The 24,021-nt window shown below is 36.1% G+C and overlaps 1 protein-coding gene across 20 annotated transcripts in view; it reads right to left on the reverse strand.

Moving 5' to 3' along the window:
- Positions 1-24,021, reverse strand: part of LOC128855325 (calcium-activated potassium channel slowpoke) — a 307,274-nt gene that overhangs the window by 121,534 nt on the left and 161,719 nt on the right. For 19 of the 20 annotated variants that reach the window (XM_054090145.1, XM_054090144.1, XM_054090139.1 and 16 more), the window contains one exon: positions 263-373. The exons of the other annotated variant lie outside the window; for it this stretch is intronic. In XM_054090145.1, the coding sequence (XP_053946120.1) occupies positions 263-373 (111 nt within the window). The remainder of the gene's footprint in view (positions 1-262; positions 374-24,021) is intronic. 20 annotated transcript variants of the gene reach the window in all.

Consider the following 24,021-nt stretch of genomic DNA (forward strand, 5'->3'; position numbering starts at 1 on the left):
GCAATATATTTTTATGTACTATATAAAGGTTTTGTAAAATATTAATTTATAATAAATAATTTAGAGTTTGATTAATTTTTTTATAAATATTGCACTCTTCATTTCTTACCATACATCTACCTTTTTTGTAACAAAAGTAAACACATAAAGACATTGCAAAATACTTTCATACATGAGCACTTACGTACATATACATACAATAGATTATATAAACACTTACTATAAAAGTACATGGACAATTTGGAAAAAATCAAAAACTTACCGATGTAAAAATACAACCTCCACATCCACATCTTCACGATCCTCGTGCAGGAAATCCTTTAAGAAATGCGACACCGACTCGTACGTTATATGTCCGCAAACGACAATATGTCTATGGTATTATTAATGGAAGTGTCAACGGCATCAATCAGGCATGACAGGTAGGCCACACAACCACAACATGGCGTAGACAACAGGATAATATAAGAGCATTGCCCACAGCAGAGAGCGCAGAGCACAGAGAAACAATCGTTGTTGGTTTCGTTTTAGCGTGCGCACGTATGTGTTTGTGTGTGTGACACGATTGTGACGATTTTGCATATGGAATGCAATTTCGTTCAATGATTGTGTGAGTAGAAAAAAAACAACAATAAAATATTCCATTAGAAATTATGCTATGGCCAGGTGCTTAGGCGGGGAAAATATCAATACAATAACAAGTTGAACTGAAGTAAACAGATTTTATACATAAATATAAGTACGTAAATACATATAAAAATAGGTGTCAATGGTTAAGTATGTATGTATGTGTGTGTGTGAATGTAAGTTTGTAATCTGATAACATATTAGTTGAATATGTGGTTGTATATGCTAGTATGTGTCGGTATACAGCTATATCATCAATACTTAATAAATCGCATATAAATGGTTAGTTTATATACATACATATATATGTACATATATACAAATAGTCGCTTGAGTTAATATGTGTGTAAAATATTTATGTGAAATGTCAAAGTGCAAACACTGATTTTTTATATTTGTGTCACTGAATAATTACAATACTTTCCGTATGTATGGCTTGTGTGTATGCATGTACGAGTATATATGTACGTGTACAGTCCCTAAAAATGGGCAATTGTCTGAGGACATCGAATTGGGCGGTAATGGTAAATGTGATTGTTATATAGAAATATTTTTCGGTTTGAGTTTCTAGTGTTTTTTTTTGCTTTCGTTTTTTTATTTTTCATTTATGTTTTTTTTTTGTTTTTTGCAATGCGTGGTAGTAAATATGTATGCACGCGTTATGTATGCACGCGTTATATGTATGTATGTTGAACGCAGCTCTATATGTAAGTCTATGTACATGTATGTGTGCTTGTGAGGTGGTAAAACTACATACAATAATGCGCGATAAATGCAACCTGCTTGGTTACCATGACTTATAAAAAAAAAACGCATTTTAGTGGCGTTATTTCTAAAACTTTATACCGTGCACTTTTAAGTTTTAAGTTTGAGAAACCAAATACTTGTGTACATATGCATGTATATGTATGCTTTTACAATACATACAAAAGTCTAGTTAGAGCTAGGTCGCATATGTATGTTTGCATGTAGTATGTGTGCTTCAACACCTGTGTATGCGTGTTGTTTCGTTTTTTAATCTGGTTTTGTAAATTTGTGTACTAATATTTTTCATTTTTATTTAAATACGTTCATGTTTCTCATTGTGATTGTTTATGAATAAATTACATATGAATATATTTCTTGCATTTGCGCTAAAATAAAAATTATTTAAAGAGAAAAGAGTAAGAAAAAATCCAAATAATCGAGCATTTACATAATTCTTAATAAGAAAAATGTTCAAATTTTAAGCGAAAATATACGTATTTCTAGGGATCTGAAATCATATGACAACCAAAACGGAAATGCTTTATTTACTTTATTGAAATATGAAAAAAAAATATTAAAGATATTTAGTCTGCTACCCCAGAGTTTTATTTAGGAAGGTACGAGTACATTAAAATACATTTAAATCATACTATACTACAGAATAAAAACAAAAAAAAAACATTTAGGATGGGAAGGTATAAATTATTTATAAAATTGCGAGCAGTGCAAATGGTGAACAAAATTAAGGTATCTAGACTGGATTAACAGCTGCTTTGAATTTGAAAAAAAATTCATCAAATTTAAAATGGAGTAACAGCTGCTTTGAATTTGAAAAAAAATTTCATCAAATTTAAAATGGATTAACAGCTTTGAACTAAAGAAATGTTCATGAGATTTTCATTTAATTAAATATTCATGAAATTTTCTGCTCATCAGTTAAGAGACTTAAGTCAATGTCATCAGCGTGCTATTTCTTTGTCATGTGTTATAAGTTACTAGCTAATAGTGTAAACATTTTAAGGAATCTTTTTCATTTTATTTATCTTCAAAATATCTTTATTGCGTAATTTTTTATTTTTTATTATTTGTTATATTATTATTTATTTTTTTTTACTATTGTATTATTATTTTTTTCATATTTTATTTCATATTATTTAATGACTTGTTTTTCCATAAGCCATTTGCTATTATTATTTCTCGATATCCATTTTCAGACGGCTGCGTTAATCGGAGTTATCGGCGCAGTTGATTCTGAATAAAATTGTAGTGTGGCCATTGTACAGATCCATAAGTAAAAACACTTTCCGTTGATTCTTAAAAATAAAATGCCCACAGGTGAGATCACCCTGCATAAAAAATGATTAAATTTCAGAGAAAATCATATCGAGAAGTCTAAAAACTGTCGTACAAATTAGGATATTTCTCAATAGAAAGCCATTATTATAGCTAAGAAATATATTAAAACAATTAGATGTTGTCAAAGATACTAATTTTTTTTGGCCCACATTCTATTGCTTTCAACGTTACCATAAAAATTATAATTTAGTATAGCAGCCCCGCTAATACGGGTATTCATACGCAAGCAGCAAGTCCACCTGTTCAAGAGTAGTTCTCTGGTAATTAAAGAAACCTCACTCTCGCCTTGTTTGTACCGCCTTGAGAGTACCCCGCCAATTCAACTCAACGCCCAAATATTAGATTGCAGCTTTCTGCAACGCCACTGGTCTAATTTTGACCGCACCGTCAATAAACACAAGATCTGTGCTTTTATTTTAATTAATTTAAATTTAATTAATTTTATTGTAGGCGGCCGTCGTAGCCGAATGGGCTGGTGCGTGACTATCATTCGGAAGTGCATAGGTACGAACTTCCGTGCATGAAATAGCAAAATGGTAGAAACATTTTTTTTTTTCAAATAGCGGTCGCCCCTTGGCAGACAATGGCAAGCCTCCGAGTGTATTTCTGTCATGAAAAAGGTTCCCATAAAAACCATGGGCCATTCGAAAGTGGCACATCACAAATAGCCTTCTATTCGGCTAAACACCCAAAAAGGGTTTAATTAATTTAATTCAACTTAAATCTGATTTAGTTTTTTTTTAATTTTAATATCAATTATTGTTAATTTTATTTTATTCAAATTAAATTTTTTTCTTAATTTTTTAAATTTAATTTTTTTAATCTTGACAGACTTAAATCTGATTTGATTGATTGGTTGGTTTAAGGGTGACCCCGCATCGGAGTGCCACATAGACCGCAAGTTGGGTCCGTTGTGTTGCCCTAGAGCACATTATATTATATGATTTCCCCACCTAACCGAGATTTTTATTATAGATTTTGGTCAAAGATATTAATTCATTTCGAGATTCGATTTTCAGGTCCGAGAGTACTGAAAGATTGTCAATTGTTGGAGAGCCTAGAAGAGCGAGTCGACTCCGGCTAGACCGGAGCAACTGCACAGCGAATGTCTGCTCGATACTTCCTCATCTTCGTCCTCGCAGTATCTGCACAGGTCGTTTTGAGGAACCCCGAGCCGACTTGCGTGAGTGCCCAAAAGGCAGTGGCCGGTGATAAGAGATATTTTATGCCTTAGTTCGTGTTTCGAAAGACTTATAAGGGTTTTTGTCTGTTTCAGATTGTAGGATGGCCAGATTTGTCTGGTCGTAACGCAAGTAGTTTCCACTCGCCACCTCCGATCAGCAATGCTGTGAAATTCTCGATCAATGAGCAATTTACATGTTGAGAGCGGAATGTGGATTGTGGGTAAGTTACTAACATTTGATTGCGCAGCTCCAGCTCTTGCGAGCTCATCAGCTTTGCAGTTACCTTCGAATCCACTGTGACCCGGTATCCAGATAACTTGGACAAAATTCTGAACACTTATCTCGTTAAGAGATAAGAGACAGGATCGAACCACATCTGAGTGGGTATAAGAGGAGCTGAGTGCTCGAACGGCCGCTTGACTGTTAGTGAAAAAGCGGATTTCCTCTGGTGATATTCTCTTTTCTAAGATAGTTTTCGCAGCATACCACATAGCGCATACTTCCGCTTGGAATACACTACAGTAGACGGATAATCTAAATGATAGATTGATGTGAGGGGAATTGGAAACGATTTCAAATCCCACTTTACCGTCTTGTTTTGAACCATCTGTATGTATAATCAGAGGGCCATCGATTTCGGTAAGATTTGTCTTCCATTCTTCCCTGGTTGGGAGTGAACAGGAGAATAGCAAGGGTGGTGATGGAAGACTTACATGATAGTCTATGTCGGAAGAGATAACAGTGTTCCTGTTCAGTATAGCCTAATGGCCAAGATACTTATTCCATTTCGATGTGGCATTCATGCGTGTCGCTGCTTTCGCTGCAATCGCTTTGCCAGGCACATCGATAGGGAACAAGTGAAGCAACGTATTTAAAGCCTTAGTAGGTGTTGTACTTAAGCATCCTGTTATCAGGAGGCAGGCTTTTCTTTGGACTTGATCAATTGTGGCTACTCTACACCGTTTTTCGAGTGCTGTCCACCATAAAACCACGCCGTAGAAGAGTATCGGTTTGATGATCGAGGTATATATAATATCCAATAAATGATCCGAGGTGAAAAACCCCAGGTTTTGCCTATAGCTTTCTTACAAGTATAGAGAGCTATGAAGGCTTTTTTACATCTGTTTTCGATGTTCAATTTCCAACTCAACTTCCTATCTAGAATAACTCCTAGATATTTAGCTGAATCAGATAGAAGTAATGAGTCCCCTTTTAAAGTTATTGTTTGCAGTGGAGGAGATTGTTGTTTCCTATTGAAGAGAACAAGATCTGTCTCTGCTGGATTGGCATTTAGTCCGCATTCGGTGCACCATTTTGACAGAATATCGATTGAGCGTTGCATGAGCTCAGTGAAGGTATTCTGGTGTTTGCCTGACACGCAGAGATCAATATCATCTGGGCTACAACTTTGCAGCCTGCCTTTTCGAGATTTCGAAGGAAACTGTTTACAGCGAGATTCCAGAGAAGGGGTGAAAGTATTCCGCCTTGAGGAGTGCCTTTGACGGTGTACATTCTCATGCGGTTTAACCCAAGCTCGGAAGTGATTATTCTATTTTGGAGCATTTGTTCGCTCATCTTCCAGATGGAGTAATTAATACCCAATTTTGCAATTTCAGACAAAATAGCTGTGGGTTCAATATTATTAAAAGCACCTTCTATGTCCATAAATGCGACAAGAGATACTCCTTATTGTGAAGGGAAGTTTCCACTGTTTGCCCCAGTGAATGAAGTGCCGTTTCAGTCGATTTTCCTTTAGTATAGGCGTGTTGTGCCTCAGAGATCAACTTAGTATCAAGTTGGGTTTTGATTTGCTCATCTAAGACTTTTTCAAAAGCCTTTAAGCAAAAAGAGGTTAGGCTAATGGGCTTGAAATCGTTTGGTTTGCAGTGTGAAGGTTTCCCCGTTTCCGGAATGAATACTACCTTCGATTTCTTCCAAATTGTCGGAAGGTAAGAGAGATTTAAACACTTGTTAAAGATCCTTTTTAACCAAGGCAGCAGAATTTCTAGTCCTTCTTGAAGTTCTGCTGGAATGATGTTGTCAGGACCTGGTGATTTAAATTTTTTAAAACTTAGTATTGCTGTAGAGATGCTATTAGAGCTGATTAGATCTGATCTATTCCCATAATTACTCTGAAGAGTGCTGGGAAGTGTAGGTAAATTGGCAACACAGCCTGGAAAGTGAGATTCTAGAAGTATTCTAAGAGTGTGGTCAGTTGAAGTAGTCCAAGTTCCATCTTGAGTCATGATAAAACTGGGAGAGACTGGGTTTGATGCAAGAATCTTGCGTAGTCTGCTTACTTCTTATTTTATTTGCTTTTATTTATTTCATTTTATTTGCTTTATGTACAATAATTTATTTTATTTTGTTTAATTTTACTTTATGTTATTTTTCATTCTGTTTCACTTTCATGTTTTGTACTTTTCTTATATCAATCGCATTTTCGTCACACACATGTGTATGTACGTATGTCATTAGTTTTCTTACTAATTAAACTTATCAATCAAGCGGAATTTCTATTGTTCACCATTTGCTTTTTGTCATTAATAAATCATATACATTTTCACTTTTTGTAGGGCATGTAAATTAGATATATTTCATACTATAAACTATTCGAATGCTTTTCAAAAATTATAATCAACGAAACTCTTATATTTAAATCGTTGTATATTTTTAGGCTATTCAGCATAAGTGCACACGTTAATATTATATGAGAACTACACATGCCGCGTTTGGTGAAAGCACTACTACTAAAAACTTGCTCTTACACATGCAATAATACACATATAAGTAGTCGGTGCAGTTGATGAAAAAATATGAATTTGAAATGCATGCATACGCATACGTAGACACATACATAGGTGGGTACATACTTTCATACGCGAGCACATTTTTTCCTTGAACATTCGGAACATTCAAATTTTCTCACTACGCACACACAAGCAAGCAAGGAAGCATGCGAATATGACAATGATTTATGCATAACTGTATAATACGATGAGTAGTACCGTGCATATGGAATATGAGCACAACAACTATGGGATGAGGGGAAATGCTTTATGCTTTTACTTTACTCTTTTCCGCAGTGATTGCATATGAGTTGAGGGCAAAATGTTTGATGAACTCATGAAGGCTTGAGAAATCGCTTAGGTTCAAACATGAAGGTTAAGGAAGAATTGGCGCGATTTTTATTTCATATGATTTTATGCTGAAATTAAAAATTTAACTTTTCTTGGTTGATTCATATTTTTCATGATGCGATGCGAGGTACTTAGTAGAGCGGGAAGAAGAGTCTGATGATGATGAATGATGAAATGTGAACTAATGAACTCAGACGCTCTCTATGGTAATGATTAAATTGATGATTTTTCGTTTTTCAACTTACGATGATGGTTTTCAGTAATTTTATGATGAAATGTTGTGCTTGGCGCTGTCTACTCTTATTCATATATGTATGTATGTATGTATATTGGCACTAATGCTCAGACAGTGAAAATATATACAATACATTTTTCTGTGTACGGGCGTGTGTGCTTGTAACGAAATTTAATTGGAGGTGGTAGAAGGAATTTTCATAGCAGTAAATTGTGATTGTCAAATTGCAAAACACAAATGTTTATTGAGTCAAACGAACGAACGAACAAAAGTAACTTGCTTTTTTTTATATTTTTTTGCATACTTTCTTGTTTTCCTTTATTTCGAAATTGATGCCTGGCCACGCATTCTAGTCAAAACTGTGTAACTTTTTGCATTGTTGTCATATTTTTATTTATACAATATTTACATTTTCACAATATGACACACTTGTTAGAGTTTATTTTTTGCACCTACAAATACATATGCAATTTGTTATTTTTTCTTAATTTTTATACCAAATAATTGATAGCTTAAATGACAAAGAAAAAATGCTATCGTTTAGAATGCTTTGTACTGGGACAGTGGTTCCGTGTACGAGTAAGTTGAAATTAAAAATTAAGTAGGATGACGGGAACATGAAATTGCGCTACAAATTCAAAAGTGTGAGTATGGCTGAAGATTCTACATATACGAATGCGATGGGATTTCCAGTTTGCTTTGGTGATTGCAAATAACTCTAAAATCAATGCATGGCTCGCATGAGTTTGAGCAGTTTTTAATAAACGGGATATAATTACGTTGAAGGGGTTTTAACCAATTTAATGTCAAATGTGATGTGTTTTTTATAAAGATATTTTTAAATCAAATTTTTAAATTTTTAAAAATCAAGAAAAAAATGTGTTTATGATTTTAGGTCCATTGTGACATCATAAACAGTGAAAATATTTCTTTCCTCAATAAAAGCCAGTTCGCGCCAGGTAGCATGGCATGAAATTCGGATAATTTGGTTTAACGAAACAATATTTGCATTCAAGCCATTCGGCTCAACGTATTAGGCTGGGTAATGAGGTTGTTTGTTGGACTAATGAGGTACTGTAGAATATGCACTACTAACACCTGTGGCAGCTGTACAAATTTAAAACTTTATGTGAGTTAACATTCCTCAGAAGAGCAGCTTCTGGTGTTCTGTGCGACAAGAAAATAACACAAAAGCTTCCGAGTGCTTTGCTATCCCGAGAAAATTAGAACAGAAACCCAACGAGGCAGAAATGGGCCATGGATGCTTAAATGGACCAGCGGACAAGATACAGAACAACTTTATTCTTGATAACAGCAAAGTCGCTGCAATTAGCGCAAAACTTTATGAAGCTCAACGAAGGGGTACGGCCATGATATGAGGACCACGCAGGGAGAGAAGTGTTGTAGATGGAGAAGTTAAAAACCGGATTAGACAAACCACCAAAAACATGGAAAAAATACTTTAAAAAATGGCATGCGATGCAGAAGCGTGAGTGAAGAGGCGACTCAGGCAAGGCAAAAGAAGAAGTGTTAAGATTACTCAGGTTGTAATTGCTTAAGGCTGATAATAAAAAAATACGCCGCATAAATTTCCAATCAGCTGGAGTAGCCAAGTTATTTATTTGAAGTGTCTGCTTTGTTACCGCTTCTGCGCTAAATAGAAAAATATTGTCTTTGTCACGAGATTTTGAGTTTTGGTCACATGGTAGTAGGTAAGCGCGAGGAGTAGAGAGCTGCGTGGTAATCTTTATGAAGGAATTCAAAGGGAGCCGCTTGATAGTAAATAATATCTATTCAGCGAGAAACCGATGAACCCGTCAAGTACTTTATTGGTTTTCAAAAGTTGATTGTAATGGATTGTTATACAAGGTGGCGTAAAATTAAGCATTCAATTTTGTTTTTGAATAACTTTTTTATTAAATAATAAACAATTATTTTGCATGATGGCAATCTTTATTTTGGCCTTTTGGCGCACGGCACAATTGAAATTAGGGAATGAAGAGATAGAGGCTAAATTTTCCATATTAATTTATACCAGCTAACGCATTGGAGAAATTATAGAGAATTGTAGAGCTGTACATAACAGATGCAATGCATGCCAATCGTACAGCGACACTGGACAAGATACTTGACCTTCACTCAATAGACTTAGTAGCAAAAAGTTCTGCAAAGAAGTCTGCTCTTAGGCTATTGACAACAGTACAACTAGTTCAAAGGTCATATGGCCACAGCTGGATATACAGCGGCTTAAACGTTAACTCGGGCTATGTTATGCCTCAAGCTAATTTCAACAGATAACCAAAGGTAGTATTAGAAAAGGACGAATGGCCAAAGGGACATCTTTTAACGCGCTCCACCTTAAACATGTACACCGACAGTTGTAAAATGTAAGAGGGTGTTGAAACCGCAGTCGAAATTAGACTATGAGCAGCCATACAAATTACCGAACTACTACAGTGCGTTCCAAGCAGGGATCTACGCAGCAACGAAAGCAGCAGACTTAGCCAGAGAGAAAGCTCCTCCGAACTCTCAAATAAACTTCTACATTGAGAGCCATCAAAGCAATAGCAGCTGTAATGACAAACTTACACTGCGTACGATAATTCCGGAACAGGATGGATGAGCTGGAAACTGAGAAACAAGGCACTATCTACTGGGTTCCAGGACACAAGGGAATTGTAGGAAACGAGAAAGTGGATATAATAGCCAAAACAGAGTTTTTTTTTAAGTTCTTAAACTCTCCATAAAATCACTTGGTATGCCTATGGATCAATATCTGGTCTATGTGCGATCTACAGGATCAGCCAAGCCCATCCTAACCTAACCAACCACTAGCCTAGAATAGAGCGCAATAAGTTATGCGGTATTCGCCAATTGGTACGAGTAAACTGCTTCCTGGTAGACCTGTCTGAACGAATTAATTTCCCAATGTATAGGAATGGCTGGGAGTAAGTTTTCAAAGCTGCTGTAGGAGCTGTACAGACGATATGGAAATTTCAACGGTTGGTTACTTTTATTGAACGTTAAGCCCATCGAATTTATACATCTAATACCATAAGGCGGCCGCCGGAGTCAAATAGGTTTGTGCGTGAATATCGCTCGGTTGCCATGCCAGTAGGTATGCAACGTCAAATGTCGAAAGACATTTTTCCAATAGCGAACGCTCCTCGGCAAGCAATGGCAAACCTCCGAATCTTTTTCTGCCATATAAAACCATGAAAAAACAGTAGGAAACGGCGGAATATAGGTGTCCCCCTGTTTGTACGATAATAACAATACGCACCGCATAAATTGAAAGAGGGAAAACTGAGGAAAACGCCCAGCGAAGGATGAACGTGCCAAAAAAAAAAAATATACATAAAACAGTTCAGCTATAGTCCGAAACCCGCAAGGCAGTCGGAGATGCGGGAACACGTAGAAGTGCTACAAGCAGTTGACGGCACTTGGCGACAAATCAAATTCCTAGCTTCAAATAAATCGAATTTTAACTTGTTTATTGGGGCCCTTTGTTTCTTCTAGAAACTAAGGGAAAGTATATATTTAAATATACAGTTTAATGAAGTTTTTAAATCGTTCAGAAAGCGAGCAGACACAAAGCCCTGCGTTACGATTGAAATTTACGCCTGTTTGGTGACTACCTAACCTAGCCTTTTCCGAAAAGCATTTTTTTTGTTTTTATTATTATTTTTTTTTCTTTTTTTTATTTCTTATATTTTTTTCGGATTTCGGTGCTTTTGCTTGTTTAATTACAGAAATTTCCCATCACATTTGACATGAATTTTGCTTAAAGAAAATAACTACTTTATCTAAAATAAGTGGTGGATGTTCCTGAAATATTTTGTGTATGTATGTTGTATTTAAATAATATCAGTATTTTAGACATACTATTGAGTGCTTCACGCTTACTGCGGTACGTCCTTAAGTTACCGCAGGATATCATAAAATACCTCTTATTGTAGCTACAAGACATACTTTAGAAGTTGCTGATGTGCCTTACAACTGCTGATTGCTCCAGAAAACAAAAAAATACAATACTTATAAAAGTGAGTGGCGTATTTTCTTAATGAGTATTTTCTTTTCGTACAGTCACACTGAAAAAAAATGAATATTTTTTGTTTAAATTCAGACACTCCCGATTGTATTCAACTTCCTCAAGTTCCTGAAGTTATAGTTCGTTGTTATTTCTCATTTTGATTTAGTTTAGCAAAGAGTGATTTTTCTTGCTCCAAAGTTTTGAACACATCGAAAGCTTCTAAGTAAAGCTGAAGCGGCACTTTCACTTACACAGTGAAAGCTCATGTTTACGACGGCGTTGCTGTTGATTTTCTTTCATTACTTCAAATCATACATAAGTTCGTAGATGCATAAAGTTGATTATTTTTTCTTGTTGTTATTTTGTTGTTAACACATACATGGTTTACTGTTGTATTGGAATTTTGTGAAATAAAAGTTTAGTAAAAGTAGAATGTATACACTGATAAAATACGCAGAAAAAAAGTTATACGATCAGTTAAATTTTTCGAATGAAAAGTAAAAATGCCAATTTTTTATAAATTAATTTGCTCACATTTACGTGTGAAAAGTATGTAAAAATGTTAGTATTTCGATACTACACACCGAAAAGCGCATGAAATTTTATTTTACTGTAAATTCATATGAACGTAAATTTTAAATATTAGCCACAGTCGACAATTAATTAATTATTTACGACACAACTAAATCATTAAACACAAATTTTATTTTGCTTGTTAAAATATTTTGAATGAAAAGCAAACTTCTAAATGCAGTTAAAAGGATTGCCGATTTGGTGCGCAGTTTGGCGCGTTAAAAAGCGGATGAGTTTGCAGTCACTCGACGTAGGTTAACAAAATAAACCTCATTCCGAATTATTGTAAAAATTAATTACATAGTTCTTCAAATTATAGAAATATTAGATAAATAAACATATTTGTACGAATTAATAAGTAGATACCTAAAATGTATACCCTTAATTACCAGTTGCATACCCATGAAAGCGGAATTCAACCATAGGTGGCGCTAGCATTCATTTTTGAGCCGCTCGACCACGAGTATTTATAATTTTGTAAAAATTATTTCACAGCGTTACAAGCATTTCAAAGCATTTTTCCAAAGCTAATTTTGAGGATTTTTGGGTCTTAAAAGCTTAATACGGCGGCCGCCGTAGCCGAGTGGGTTGGTGCGCGTCTACCATTTGGGAGTGCGTGATTTCGAATCGCTGTGCGTGAAACAGCAAAATGATAGAAATGATTGCCTTGGCAGCCAATGCCAAACTTCCGAGTTTATTTCTACCATGAAAAAGCTCCTCGTAAAAAATATCTGCCGTTCGGAGTCGGTTTAACACTGTAGGTGCTTCCATTTGTGGAACAACATCAAGGCGCACACCACAAAGAGGAGGATGGTGTGAACGACAATTATTTATTTTTAATAGCTTCATACGAAGCTGGCGAACCTGTGATTCTGTGAATGTTCCTGTGAATGCAAAGATTGTTACCAGTCAACGTCGCCTACAATCGTAAACGAAATTGATTTGTTCTTTGCTTCAATAAGGCCTAAGATACAAAAACAGCAAGGAAGCACTGTTCTATGAAGTTTTTTCACCAGACTTAAAAACTCATTCATCTGGTTACCCGCGGCACTCAGAGTTGCCTCAGCTTACCACACTGACTCTGGTGCTGCAGTCTTTGTAATCAGCGCGGAGATACCCGTCGACCTCATGGCTCGGAAACGAATGGATGCGGGGTACTGCAAGAAGAAACACATCATCCCTAGCGTAGCGGAACGGAGATGCCAAACCATGCTGCGGCTGCAAAGCCGTTGGCACACTGAACCGAGTGGCAGATGGACGGCGAAATTTATGCCATCAATAGGCAAATGGGTCCAAAGGAACTTCGGGGAAGTGAACTACTTCTTAACTTAGTTTCTCTCGGGCCACGGATACTTCCAAAAATACTTATAGCGCATGGGTAAGATAAGCGAGCTCAGATAGAGACACAAGAAAACAAGCCTATAGTATAAAAGCTGGCTATAAATATGGTGGATCCAGACGTGGGTGAATAGAATTGGTCTTTTACGGTTACCGTTATGGGCCCTCCCGAAGTAATACAGGAAGTAGTTCCGGGATGGGTGTCTCCCCAGAAGGAGAGGAGGGATTGTTTTGGTAGCCCCACCCTTCGACGCATTATACGACGGTCGCTGGAAGTGCGAAGGCATTTTAAGCCCTGCCTCACCCAGTAAAAAACAAACTAAAAACCCTGCTTTTACCCACGAAACCCACACCTCCCCAGGATTGCACTAAGTTTCTTAAGAAAATATGCAAAATTGGCTGAATTACTATTTTGATCCAAAAGATCACCAATTAGCGCTCCAAAAAGAAAAGCACTCTCAAATAAATTGCTATACGCATTGATTATAAATTTATGGGTTAGTTGGTTCAACAGACTTCCCAAGGTGCCTGGATAAGAAAATCCTAGGTGTGGTGATGATTGTAGTAGAACGCATTCTTTCATTTTTCAATTGTTCCTAGAGGAAATTAGTGAACTAATTTTTAGAATTAAAAAGTTAGCCCACTCAATGGCGTTGTTGTTCGAGGGAGGACGTAAAAATGCAGTATCCAGAGAGGCAACAAAATGGTCTTAAAGTGTTCGTGGTTTTTGGTATATTTATTGCGTAGGCCTTAACAAAAGACGGACTATTTTTTTTATGAGACACTCACAAATTGTTTGAGAGGTGTGACAAATCCCTACATAGATATACTTTTATGTGATATCCTTTTTCACTCCGCTCGGGAGTATAGGTCCTCGACAAGATTCTTCCTTCGTACACGGTTCTTGGCTGTTGTTTTTGCGCCGTCTCATGTGATGTCGGCATCTGCTAGTTCGCGCAACATCAACCTTTGCCAGTGATCTTTGGCCGAAAGCGACCTCTGCTCCCTTGCGGGTTCAAGTTTAGGGCCATTCTCGTGATGCTATCTGGTATATATCTAGTGAATTTATTAGAGATACCCACCTCGACCGCGTGCTCTTTTGTGTCTTATATACCTCTATAATACTTTCAGTAATAATCAAAATAATTTTTTCCGCTTTCGACCCTAAAATGCCATTGCTTTATTAAGAATTCCAGTTTCATTGGTATACAACCAGCGGCATACTTAAGCTATATATATTTTCATACATAACGTTAAATAAAAACATCTCATGTTGTTTCATTTGCCACCTTAATCCCATGTCGATGGGTCGGCGCTTATTTCTACATATTATAACGCCAACAGAAAATTAGAAAAACTCATAACGTATCTTGTAAGCTTTAACTAAACATATCCGAAGAGATTTTTTATTTTAATAATATTTTATCATAAGCAAATGGTATGAAATATGCACCGTGCAGTAGTTTCATAAAAAACGGGCCGAACACGAACGACCATCGACATGTGATTAGCGTTAAATATACATTAAAAAAAATTTATTATATACTAAAAAAAAACATGTATGCGTACAATAATAGTTGGTCACTTCTAACTCTCAACTGTCAAAACGTTAATTTTCAACTGTTTTTTGTTCGTAAAAGTTTTTCATGTTTCTTTCGGGAAAATTTAATATTCCATGGATCTCTACATGAAATTATGCCTCAAAAAGCTTTACAAGAGTACAATTCTCAAAGACACTGCTTTGTGAAAACAATAACAATGATCCGCTAAGGAGCTCAGGTTTGGATTAGAACTGGTGGAAGCGAGTACAAAGCAAACGCAAATATTTGGGCTTAGATTAAAAAAAAGGGTTTTCTTTGAGCAAATTCAACCTTCTTCTATACATAAATTTTCGCGATTCAAATCTGCAGCCGCCAAAACTTCGTGATTTGCTATCAGATTCGCAGACTGTACGAGGGTCGTTTGAAAAGTGCGTGCAAAATAGAGCTGACACCACTGGCACGTATCGAGGTTATGTATATATATATATTTTCCCATAGTTCCTAGGTAGAACAGAGGGCCTCAAGATTATATTTAGTTAGTAGCATTTCTTAGAGGAATACACACCAAATTTTTGCCAGATCGGTCTATTTCTTTGGGTTCGCCATTCGTTTGAATCAAGGAAGTCGAGTAAGTTTCCAAAAAAAAGAAAGTATTTTTCCATCACGTCACACCTCAGCAGTTGTTTTCGCAAAATTATTCAAAATAGGCTTCCAACTTATTTCTCAATAGAGCCAAGTCTGGAAAATAAGGAGTAGAAAGAATTTGAAGAAAAGACTGGCGAGAAAAAGATTTTATTCAAACGAAGCGATAATTGCAGAAACGAATGTCTACTTTTCAAACTTGACAAATCTTATTATTCGGAAGGGATCAACAAACTAGAGCAGCGTTGGACGAAGTATATAAGCCTAAAGGGAGACTTTGTTGAAAAATAAAAGAGGCTTTCCCACAAACAATTAAGTAATTTTTATGTTTGCACCGACTTTTCAAGCGTCCCTTGTAATAATCTTTTGTATCAAATGGTTTGCCTTAACATAGCCTTAGAGTAGTGGTGGGGAATGCTTCACGGAAACGAAATGGTAGACAGTCTCGCAAACGAAGGAACCCGTTGATGACTGCATAGTCCAGAGCTTCCGAGTAGTACATTGTTATTGTTGCAGAAGTTTACTAAGTTCTTCCAGTTCGGTGTTGTCACCGATTGCAATCGTCTAACTCAGCCAACGGTGCTGTTTCGAAAGGTTGCGCCTAGTTGGTGAGAGATGTTAGGTGAATGGGTTTGAGAAGGCATGTGAATAGAGCATTCCAAGAAGCTGCTGAACTATTAGGGATATGGGAGAATTTGAATTTGAACATATTGGTCAAAGCCAAACGGGAAAACGGCAAAGCAAGTGGTTCATAAAAACTTTTGAAACCTGCTATTTAAGATGAATTGGCAAATATAAGATGAACTAAGAACTAAGCAAACATACATGTCCGAAATGGAACAGCGGTCGCTGAAAAAGTTACAAAAAAAAATGAAAGAAGAAACAATCAGACACTTCCCATGTGAGTTTGAAGGTTTAGCCAATAGGAGGCATCGCACTCTAGTTTCTGCATTCTTAGCTGATGTAGCGCATCTCAAACTAACGAAGCTTTGCTCGCTTACAAAAGCTACATAATGGTTTAAAAAGGAACCCATAGTATACGGATTAGTTGCAGTGGCACCACAATGGATCTACGGCATGTCTAAGTGTTTCATTGCGACAGCCACCCTACCTACTTACCTACCTATGATGCCATTTTCTGCGTTCTCACAACACTCGGCTTTGAGTTACTGGAAGGACCTGGGCTTATATTCGCTCTTAAATTTATTGGGTATGTTTCCACTGATAAAACGATAATTCCATGTCATCTCGATAAGATTGCGTTTTATGACGAAATAGATTGCAGGACTTGTGAATTGGTAGCGGAGATCTGGGAATATAATCGTTACCGAAAAAAAATCTTTTTTTGTTCTTCTAAAGAGCAAAAGTTTCCGGTAAAAATAGCTAGTATTAATATGGCGGCCGTCACAGCCATATGGCTTTTTGCACGAAGATTAATCGGTAGTGCCTGTATTTGAATCTCTGGGCATGTAACACAAATGACAGAAAAAGTGTTTTTCAAATACGCATCGTCCCTCGGCAGCCAATGGCAAGCCGTTCAGAGGCGGCATAGGAGGTCTCTTCACTTGATGAAAACATCAAATCGCAAACCACCAGTAAGAGGAGGATCTTCGCCAAACACCCAATAAAGAGTGTAAGCGTCAAATGTACAAATATATATATAATTAAATAGCTATTTAGAAAGAGTCAAGCGAACGCATAACAAGTATGGCGATGGTCGGCAGAATAAACACACTAGACTACCAGGGCGGCCACCGAAGCGATGGCACAGATGCTAGACATTCCAACCCACTGAACAACAGTGAAAGTTATGCAAATATAAACTGTATACAGGAATTTTCCTAAATGAACGAAAAAGAATATCCATTTCATCCAATAAATTAATTGTATGCCAGTGGAATCATCGGAATTTAATTCTTAACAAAATTGGGCCCCAGAGCAAAATCTTAGTACACTGAGAGATCCACATCAGACGCCTCTATTTGCCATATAATAACTGAAACAATCAATTATTCAATATTTGGTTACTCAATCGCTTTTTGGCTTATGCCTATCAATTCTTTGGATAAACTCAAGTCAATTCAATAGCCAGACTGGTCGCGATTGAAGAACTGAGAATTAAAAAATTTGATAGTACATGAAAACTGTATGTGAAGTGTCGAGGAGCGCATAGGCCAGAAAATAGATACCATTATTCTTGCGGACTCCAACTACGTCAAATGGAATATATTCCAGTATAGGGCTTTAAATATTTTCATATTTTTATAAATTCCTGGTCGCTATTTTGTCACCTACACCAGTGTCATAAAAATACTTTTCTTCAGCAACACTATGTCCTGCTCATCAATAAGTCTAATAATCACCTTATATGTCAAAGCTTTTTGTGTCATGTCAAATATAGTACGAGTATAAGTGTCTAGACAGAGAATGTATTATTTTATTTTATATTTTAAAAAATAGAAATTATATTGTCTAACTAATTTTCATTTACAATGACCGTCTTCTGTGCAGTTTTTTATTATTTATTTAGTACTAAAAATAGGCACATATAAGTAGTTAAATAAAGATTAGATATTAGCAAAAGTATCCTACATACATAGGCATATAACTACCAGCTTTTTATTTTTCAAAAGGTTCTGCATTTTTTCCAATTTAAAAAGTTTACCTAGGACTATGAATAAGTTCGTGCGGTTTTTTTCGAAATTTGAAACTTTATTGACGTAAAATGGTTACAAATTTAATATTCAAAATATTGTCCATCGCTTACTACTACTTTTTCCCATCTTTCTGGCAATTCACGGATTCCCTTTGTGAAAAATTCGGTCGGTTTTGCCGCAATCCACGAATCGATCCATTTTTTGACTTCATCGTAATTACGGAAGTGCTGGTCAGCCAGGCCATGTTGCATCGATCGGAAGAGATAGTAATCGGATGGCGCAAGGTCTGGACTATACGGCGGGTGGGGTAGGACATCCCATTTGAGCGTTTCTAAGTATGTTTTGACCACTTGTGCAACATGTGGCCGAGCATTGTCATGTTGCAAAATAACTTTGTCGTGTCTATCGGCGTATTGCGGCCGTTTTTCTCGCAGTGCTCGGCTCAAACGCATCAATTGTCGTCGGTAGACATCCCCCGTAATCGTTTCATTCGGTTTCAGTAGCTCATAATACACAACACCCAGCTGGTCCCACCAGATACACAGCATAACCTTCAGGCCATGAATATTCTGCGCCGACGTCGATGTTGAAGCATGGCCAGGGTATCCATACGTTGCCCGACGTTTTGGATTGTCGTAATGGACCCACTTTTCATCGCCAGTCACAATTCGATGCAAAAAACCCTTTCTTTTGTGCCGTTGAAGCAGTTGTTCGCATGCCATAAAACGGCGTTCAACGTCTCTTGGCTTCAATTCATACGGCACCCAATGGCCTACCTTTCGGATCATTCCCATGGCTTTTAAACGTTTGGAAATGGTTGATTGATCAACTCCCAAAGTTTTTGCAACCTCTTCTTGCGTTTGAGCCGGATCTTGATCGAGCAATTCCTCCAATTCGGTATCCATGAACTTTGGCGGCGCACCCTCGCGTTCTTCGTCTTCCAAGCCAAAATCACCACTTTTAAAGCGTGCAAACCACTTCTGGCACGTTCGCTCAGATAGAGCATGCTCACCATAAACTTCCACCAAGATACGATGACTTTCGGCTGCTTTTTTCTTCATATTAAAATAATGAAGAAGAATTCCCCGCAAAAACACATTATTTGGCACGAAATTCGACATTTTCAAGTGTGGTAAAAATATTGTTTTTACGCTTCAAATAAAAAACTTATACTGACGTTTGTGCCTTACGACAGTAGCTCTCCAATGAATGTTTGGAAATGTGGGTCGATGGAATAATAATCAAGTTACGCCATCTGTTGTAAAACCGCACGAACTTATTCATAGTCCTATTATTAAATATTCAGATATGCGTCGTAACTTACGTACAGCTACCAAACTATTCGTTATGTTTTAATATAAGCCAATGTGACCTGTATTATTAATTGCAACAAAATATACTTAAATAATCTAAAATAAGGTGCTTTAATATACATTTTTTATACATAAAAGTGCGCGCTTCATAGAAACTATAATAAGCAATACAAAAGCGACTCTTCCGTAAATGTTTCGAAGGTTTATTTTTCGAATTGGTATCACCGCTTCCAGTGGCAAGAGCAAGGGAACAACTAATTTGCACTCAGTATAATTTGCCCTTTTGTTATGCGCAGATTAAGTCAGCTCAACGCTTGCGAATTGCCCGAATTTTGCAAAAAAGATGTCTATGAATATTCATTCCCATCTAAAATTTTTTATTTTAGGCATGCGGCTCAATTGGAATTAATGGCCATGCAAACAGGCAAAACTTTCAAATTTGGAGAGCAGCAGAATTCAGAAGCCATTCGTGAGACGCCGTTACATACACAAAAATTCAAAGTTTAGTGGACTCATTAGTGGAGATTTTGTTTTAAATGATGCCAATTAGATTGCACAGATACACCCCGGTTGAGTGGCGGCACTGTGGAGCGCTGCATTTCGAACACAACGTGCCATAATTCAGTAATGTGCCTGACATAGCCGCGTAGAAGTGAGCTGCTAATGTAATTTGAAATAGTTGGCTTATCCCGACAGAGATTTTAAGGTGAAAAACCCAAAAATGGTCTCATATTCAGTAGTCAAGAGCAATGCCAAAATCATACAGCTGTCCTCTTAGCGTATAGAGTAGGAGCAGTCGTTTTGGTAAAGGTCTTTCCCCAGGCATTCTAAGTCGTAACTTGTCACATGGTGTATTTACTAGGTTGCTAAATAAGTTTTGCGGTTCGATAAGAGAGGGCGTTGCTACTAGCCTATTTTTTTCGTTATGTTGGCACACTCTTCATGTGAACTTTGAGAAGTTTCATTTTAATCTGCCAATTCATTCTTTGCTTACAGGCTATTTAGTATCGACGTGTCGCAGTATTTTCTATAATAGAAAAAATCAAGTAGCCCCTAGTGATTAAATTTTTATTTTGGGAAGGTTTAAAAGCAAAGGAAGATAATGAACGAATGTTCAAAGTGTAAAACGACTTTTCGCCATCAATAAGTACAGTAGAAAGAAGGGTTACTGAATTTAAACGAGGTCGTACAAGCCTTATAGACGATCCACGTCAAGGACGTTAAAAAGCAGCGAAAACATCAGAACTCGTACAAAAATTCAGGATGTTGTATTAGAACGTCGTCGAGTGACTGAAAGAGATTTAGTAGAAGCCCGAGGTATCTCATTGAAGTTTTGGATTTTAGGAACAAAAAAACATTCGAATGCGATTTGCTCAGCAACATTTAGAGCGTTTTCAAAGGGATAAAGTGGATTTTGCGCATTGATTCTTCGCTGTCGATGAGATTAAGATATCTCACAAAGATCCTGAATCAAAACAATAGGATAACGAGCGATGTGAACCTGATTATTCGTCTCTGACACGAGTTCGTGTCCCAAAATCGGCCAAGAAGGTTTTAGCATTAGTTTTTTGAGATGCGAAAGAAATTTTGCTTGTGGTTTACTCGTAAACTGGTAAAAGAATAAATTCTGAATATTATTATCACCTTTTAGACCAGCTGAAGGAAAAAATTCGTGGAAAAATATTCAGTTTGCATAAGAAAAAATTCTTTATCATCAGGACAATTCGCCATGTCACAAGAGCATTTTGGCAATGGCTAAAACCCATGAAATAAAGTTCGAATTGTTGGAGCCTCTACAGTATTCACAAGATTTGGATCCAAGCGATTTCTATCTGATTCAATACCAACGTACTGTTAATCAATAGACTGTTAAACGGCTTTCAGCGATTTTGAAAACTTCAGCTGATTTGCCGACGCAACTGGGGTTAGGGCCGCAGTTTGTCTACGAAATAACTGGGATTGTGTTAGTGATATAGGAAAAAATCTACACACCCTGCGACGACTGATTGGATGAGTGTGTGAATTCGTGTGGAAATTATGTTAGGTTGAAGCGATTGCTCACTGTGAGACACACATAGGCTCATAAACCATTGCGACGCCGCGGGAGGAACTTAAGCTTATCTCTCCTAAAACCATTGTGTACTTTTCTCAAATTTCAGAAGATCCTTGATTTCCACAGTGGAATACGTGTGAAAAGAGCGTGTAGAATTCTGCTGCTGATTCCCCGATGAAGTGCCTGCCGAAGTTATTTTCACAATTTTGATGCGGATGACCAAACTTTGTAATCCGTAAATATTGTGCAGAAGAGTGCAGCTGAGGTGCTGAGTCTTGAGAGCCTCATGAGCCGATGAGAGCATGAGTTTAGTTGGACGTAGGCAATATTTCGTAGAGCTGCAGTTAGTGGTGCCGTAGCAAATAATAACCATAATAACCATAAGGCAATGACCGTGCGCATAACCATAGTCGCAACATTACAGCATTTGTCGATTAGTCATGCCGTAATCATGAAGAGCTGATATTGAGGTAGAATTAATGACAACATTTGCATTTTGTCATAAAAACACGCATAATTTTCCACTGAGTCAATTAATTTTATGCCATTCCTTGCTAATATTCAAATTTTTATCTCAAACATCAAAGCAAATGTAAAGTGTTTCATAACTTCTACCACCATAAAAACCATAGTTCAATAGATGCATACGGTTACGGTTATGGATACGGCTACGGTTATGCTGTGGCGCCTATAATAGTTTACAGTGATGCCCATATGTTTGATCAGAACAGCTGATTGCTAATGGTTACGGTTATAGGTAAGGTACGGCACCACTAATCGCAGCTTAAGACTGTTGGACAGTAATCAACCACATTTACATTGCTTGACGCTTTCTGTCGAAAATTGCATTTTTATGCGTACCCTATTGTGCATCTACTAGTCCTAAATTCGGTTTAGGTGTTTTCAACAAAAAAAAAAAAAACTTAAAATATCTTACGCTAAATTCTGATTTGAGAAAAGTTAATAAAATACTATATAAATAACAGTAATTTTACAATACTATTTTTTTTGTTTGTTAGTCTTTTAATAATGCGATGAATTGAGAGCAAGTGAGTTAGGGGCTAGAGGAGAGAATTATGTTGTTAGTTGTTAGTAAAAAAGAAGTATAGGAAGATACAAAATGAATTGACTGCAAATGAAAGCAAAATATTTGAAATATACAATTTTTACGTTTTCATCAAATTAAGTAAAATTCAAAAATCGAAATCGAAATCGATATGAAAATATGAAAGTGGAAATGGAAATTCACAATCGAATTCATAAGTCAAATAGAAATTTGTATTTGAGATAAAATTCAATTCATCAGATTATTACAATAATACACGCTAACGATTACATACAACTTGACGACAGTACTTTACGATTAATTAAAAAAAAATAATAAATATATATAAATATATACACACAATAAACACCAAACGCCAATTGAATTTCAATTTTAGTTTTATGTATGGTATTTTATGATATTTATTGTTTTTATTTTATTTTATTACAATCCAAATGTTTAAAAATATAGAAAGAGAATAGATAGAGAGAGATCGATATTTGGTAATGAAATTACGACGAGTAGTTACTTGAAGAAAAAATAAAAATATAATCGTAAATACGATATAGAAATGTGTACGCTTTGAGACGTCACTATCGATGAGAGTAGAAATAATTTTCATTTCGGTTATACTAACGAACATAAAAAGTATGTTTTTTAATTCTTCTTTACAATAGATAATTACAATAATAATAACAACACAACAAACACAAAGCGTGCAACATGAGAAATGAGTTATTCAATCTGAAACTGCTGGAATGAAATCAAAACCAAAGTCTCGCCGAGGAAATAAAGAGACAGAAGTAACGCAAATTCGAAAGTAGTTAAGTACATTGTAATGAAACTAATGCAATTAACGGTACTCAATAAAAATTATAAAAAAAAATTTTTTTTTTTGAGATTTCAATTTTAAATAAAATTTTAGGCATTTTTAATAATTTTTATAATTTAAAATGAGTTGTGATTTTTTAAGTGTGAGGCAAGGAATTAATCAAAATTACACCGCAATATTTGAGTGAAAATGAATAATTGAGAAATGGCTGCTAATAATTTTACTGTAGAATTAGTAAATGAATAAATTTAATCTATGCACGCACAGTGGGTGTCATTGCAAATCGTACAATAATTTTTTCATTGCAAATATTTTTCAAATTTTTGCCCCTTTTTTGTTTGTTCATTATAATAAAATAATAATAAAAAAAATATTAAATAGAGGTGAGATACCCTCCATACAACAGCAATATTTTATAATTCTATATAAAATAACAAAATAAAAAAAATAAAAACACTAAACACAAAAGTGCCAACACGACTTGCAGTTCGAAGTTGCCGTCGTGCTTGGCGAAATTGGACCACGTCTCACGCGATATGCGGGGAGCAGAGTGGCGTGGGAATAATAATGAAAATTATAAAATAAAATAGTAATAATAAATATAATAAAAAAAAGTCTCAAACATTTCAAAAAAATTAAACAAAAAAAAATCGATAGAGTCTTAAAAATTTTAAACAAAGTTTTTTGGAATTTTTTTGAGTACAC

Source organism: Anastrepha ludens, chromosome 2 (assembly GCF_028408465.1).
Source record: "Anastrepha ludens isolate Willacy chromosome 2, idAnaLude1.1, whole genome shotgun sequence".
Lineage (NCBI taxonomy): Eukaryota > Metazoa > Arthropoda > Insecta > Diptera > Tephritidae > Anastrepha > Anastrepha ludens.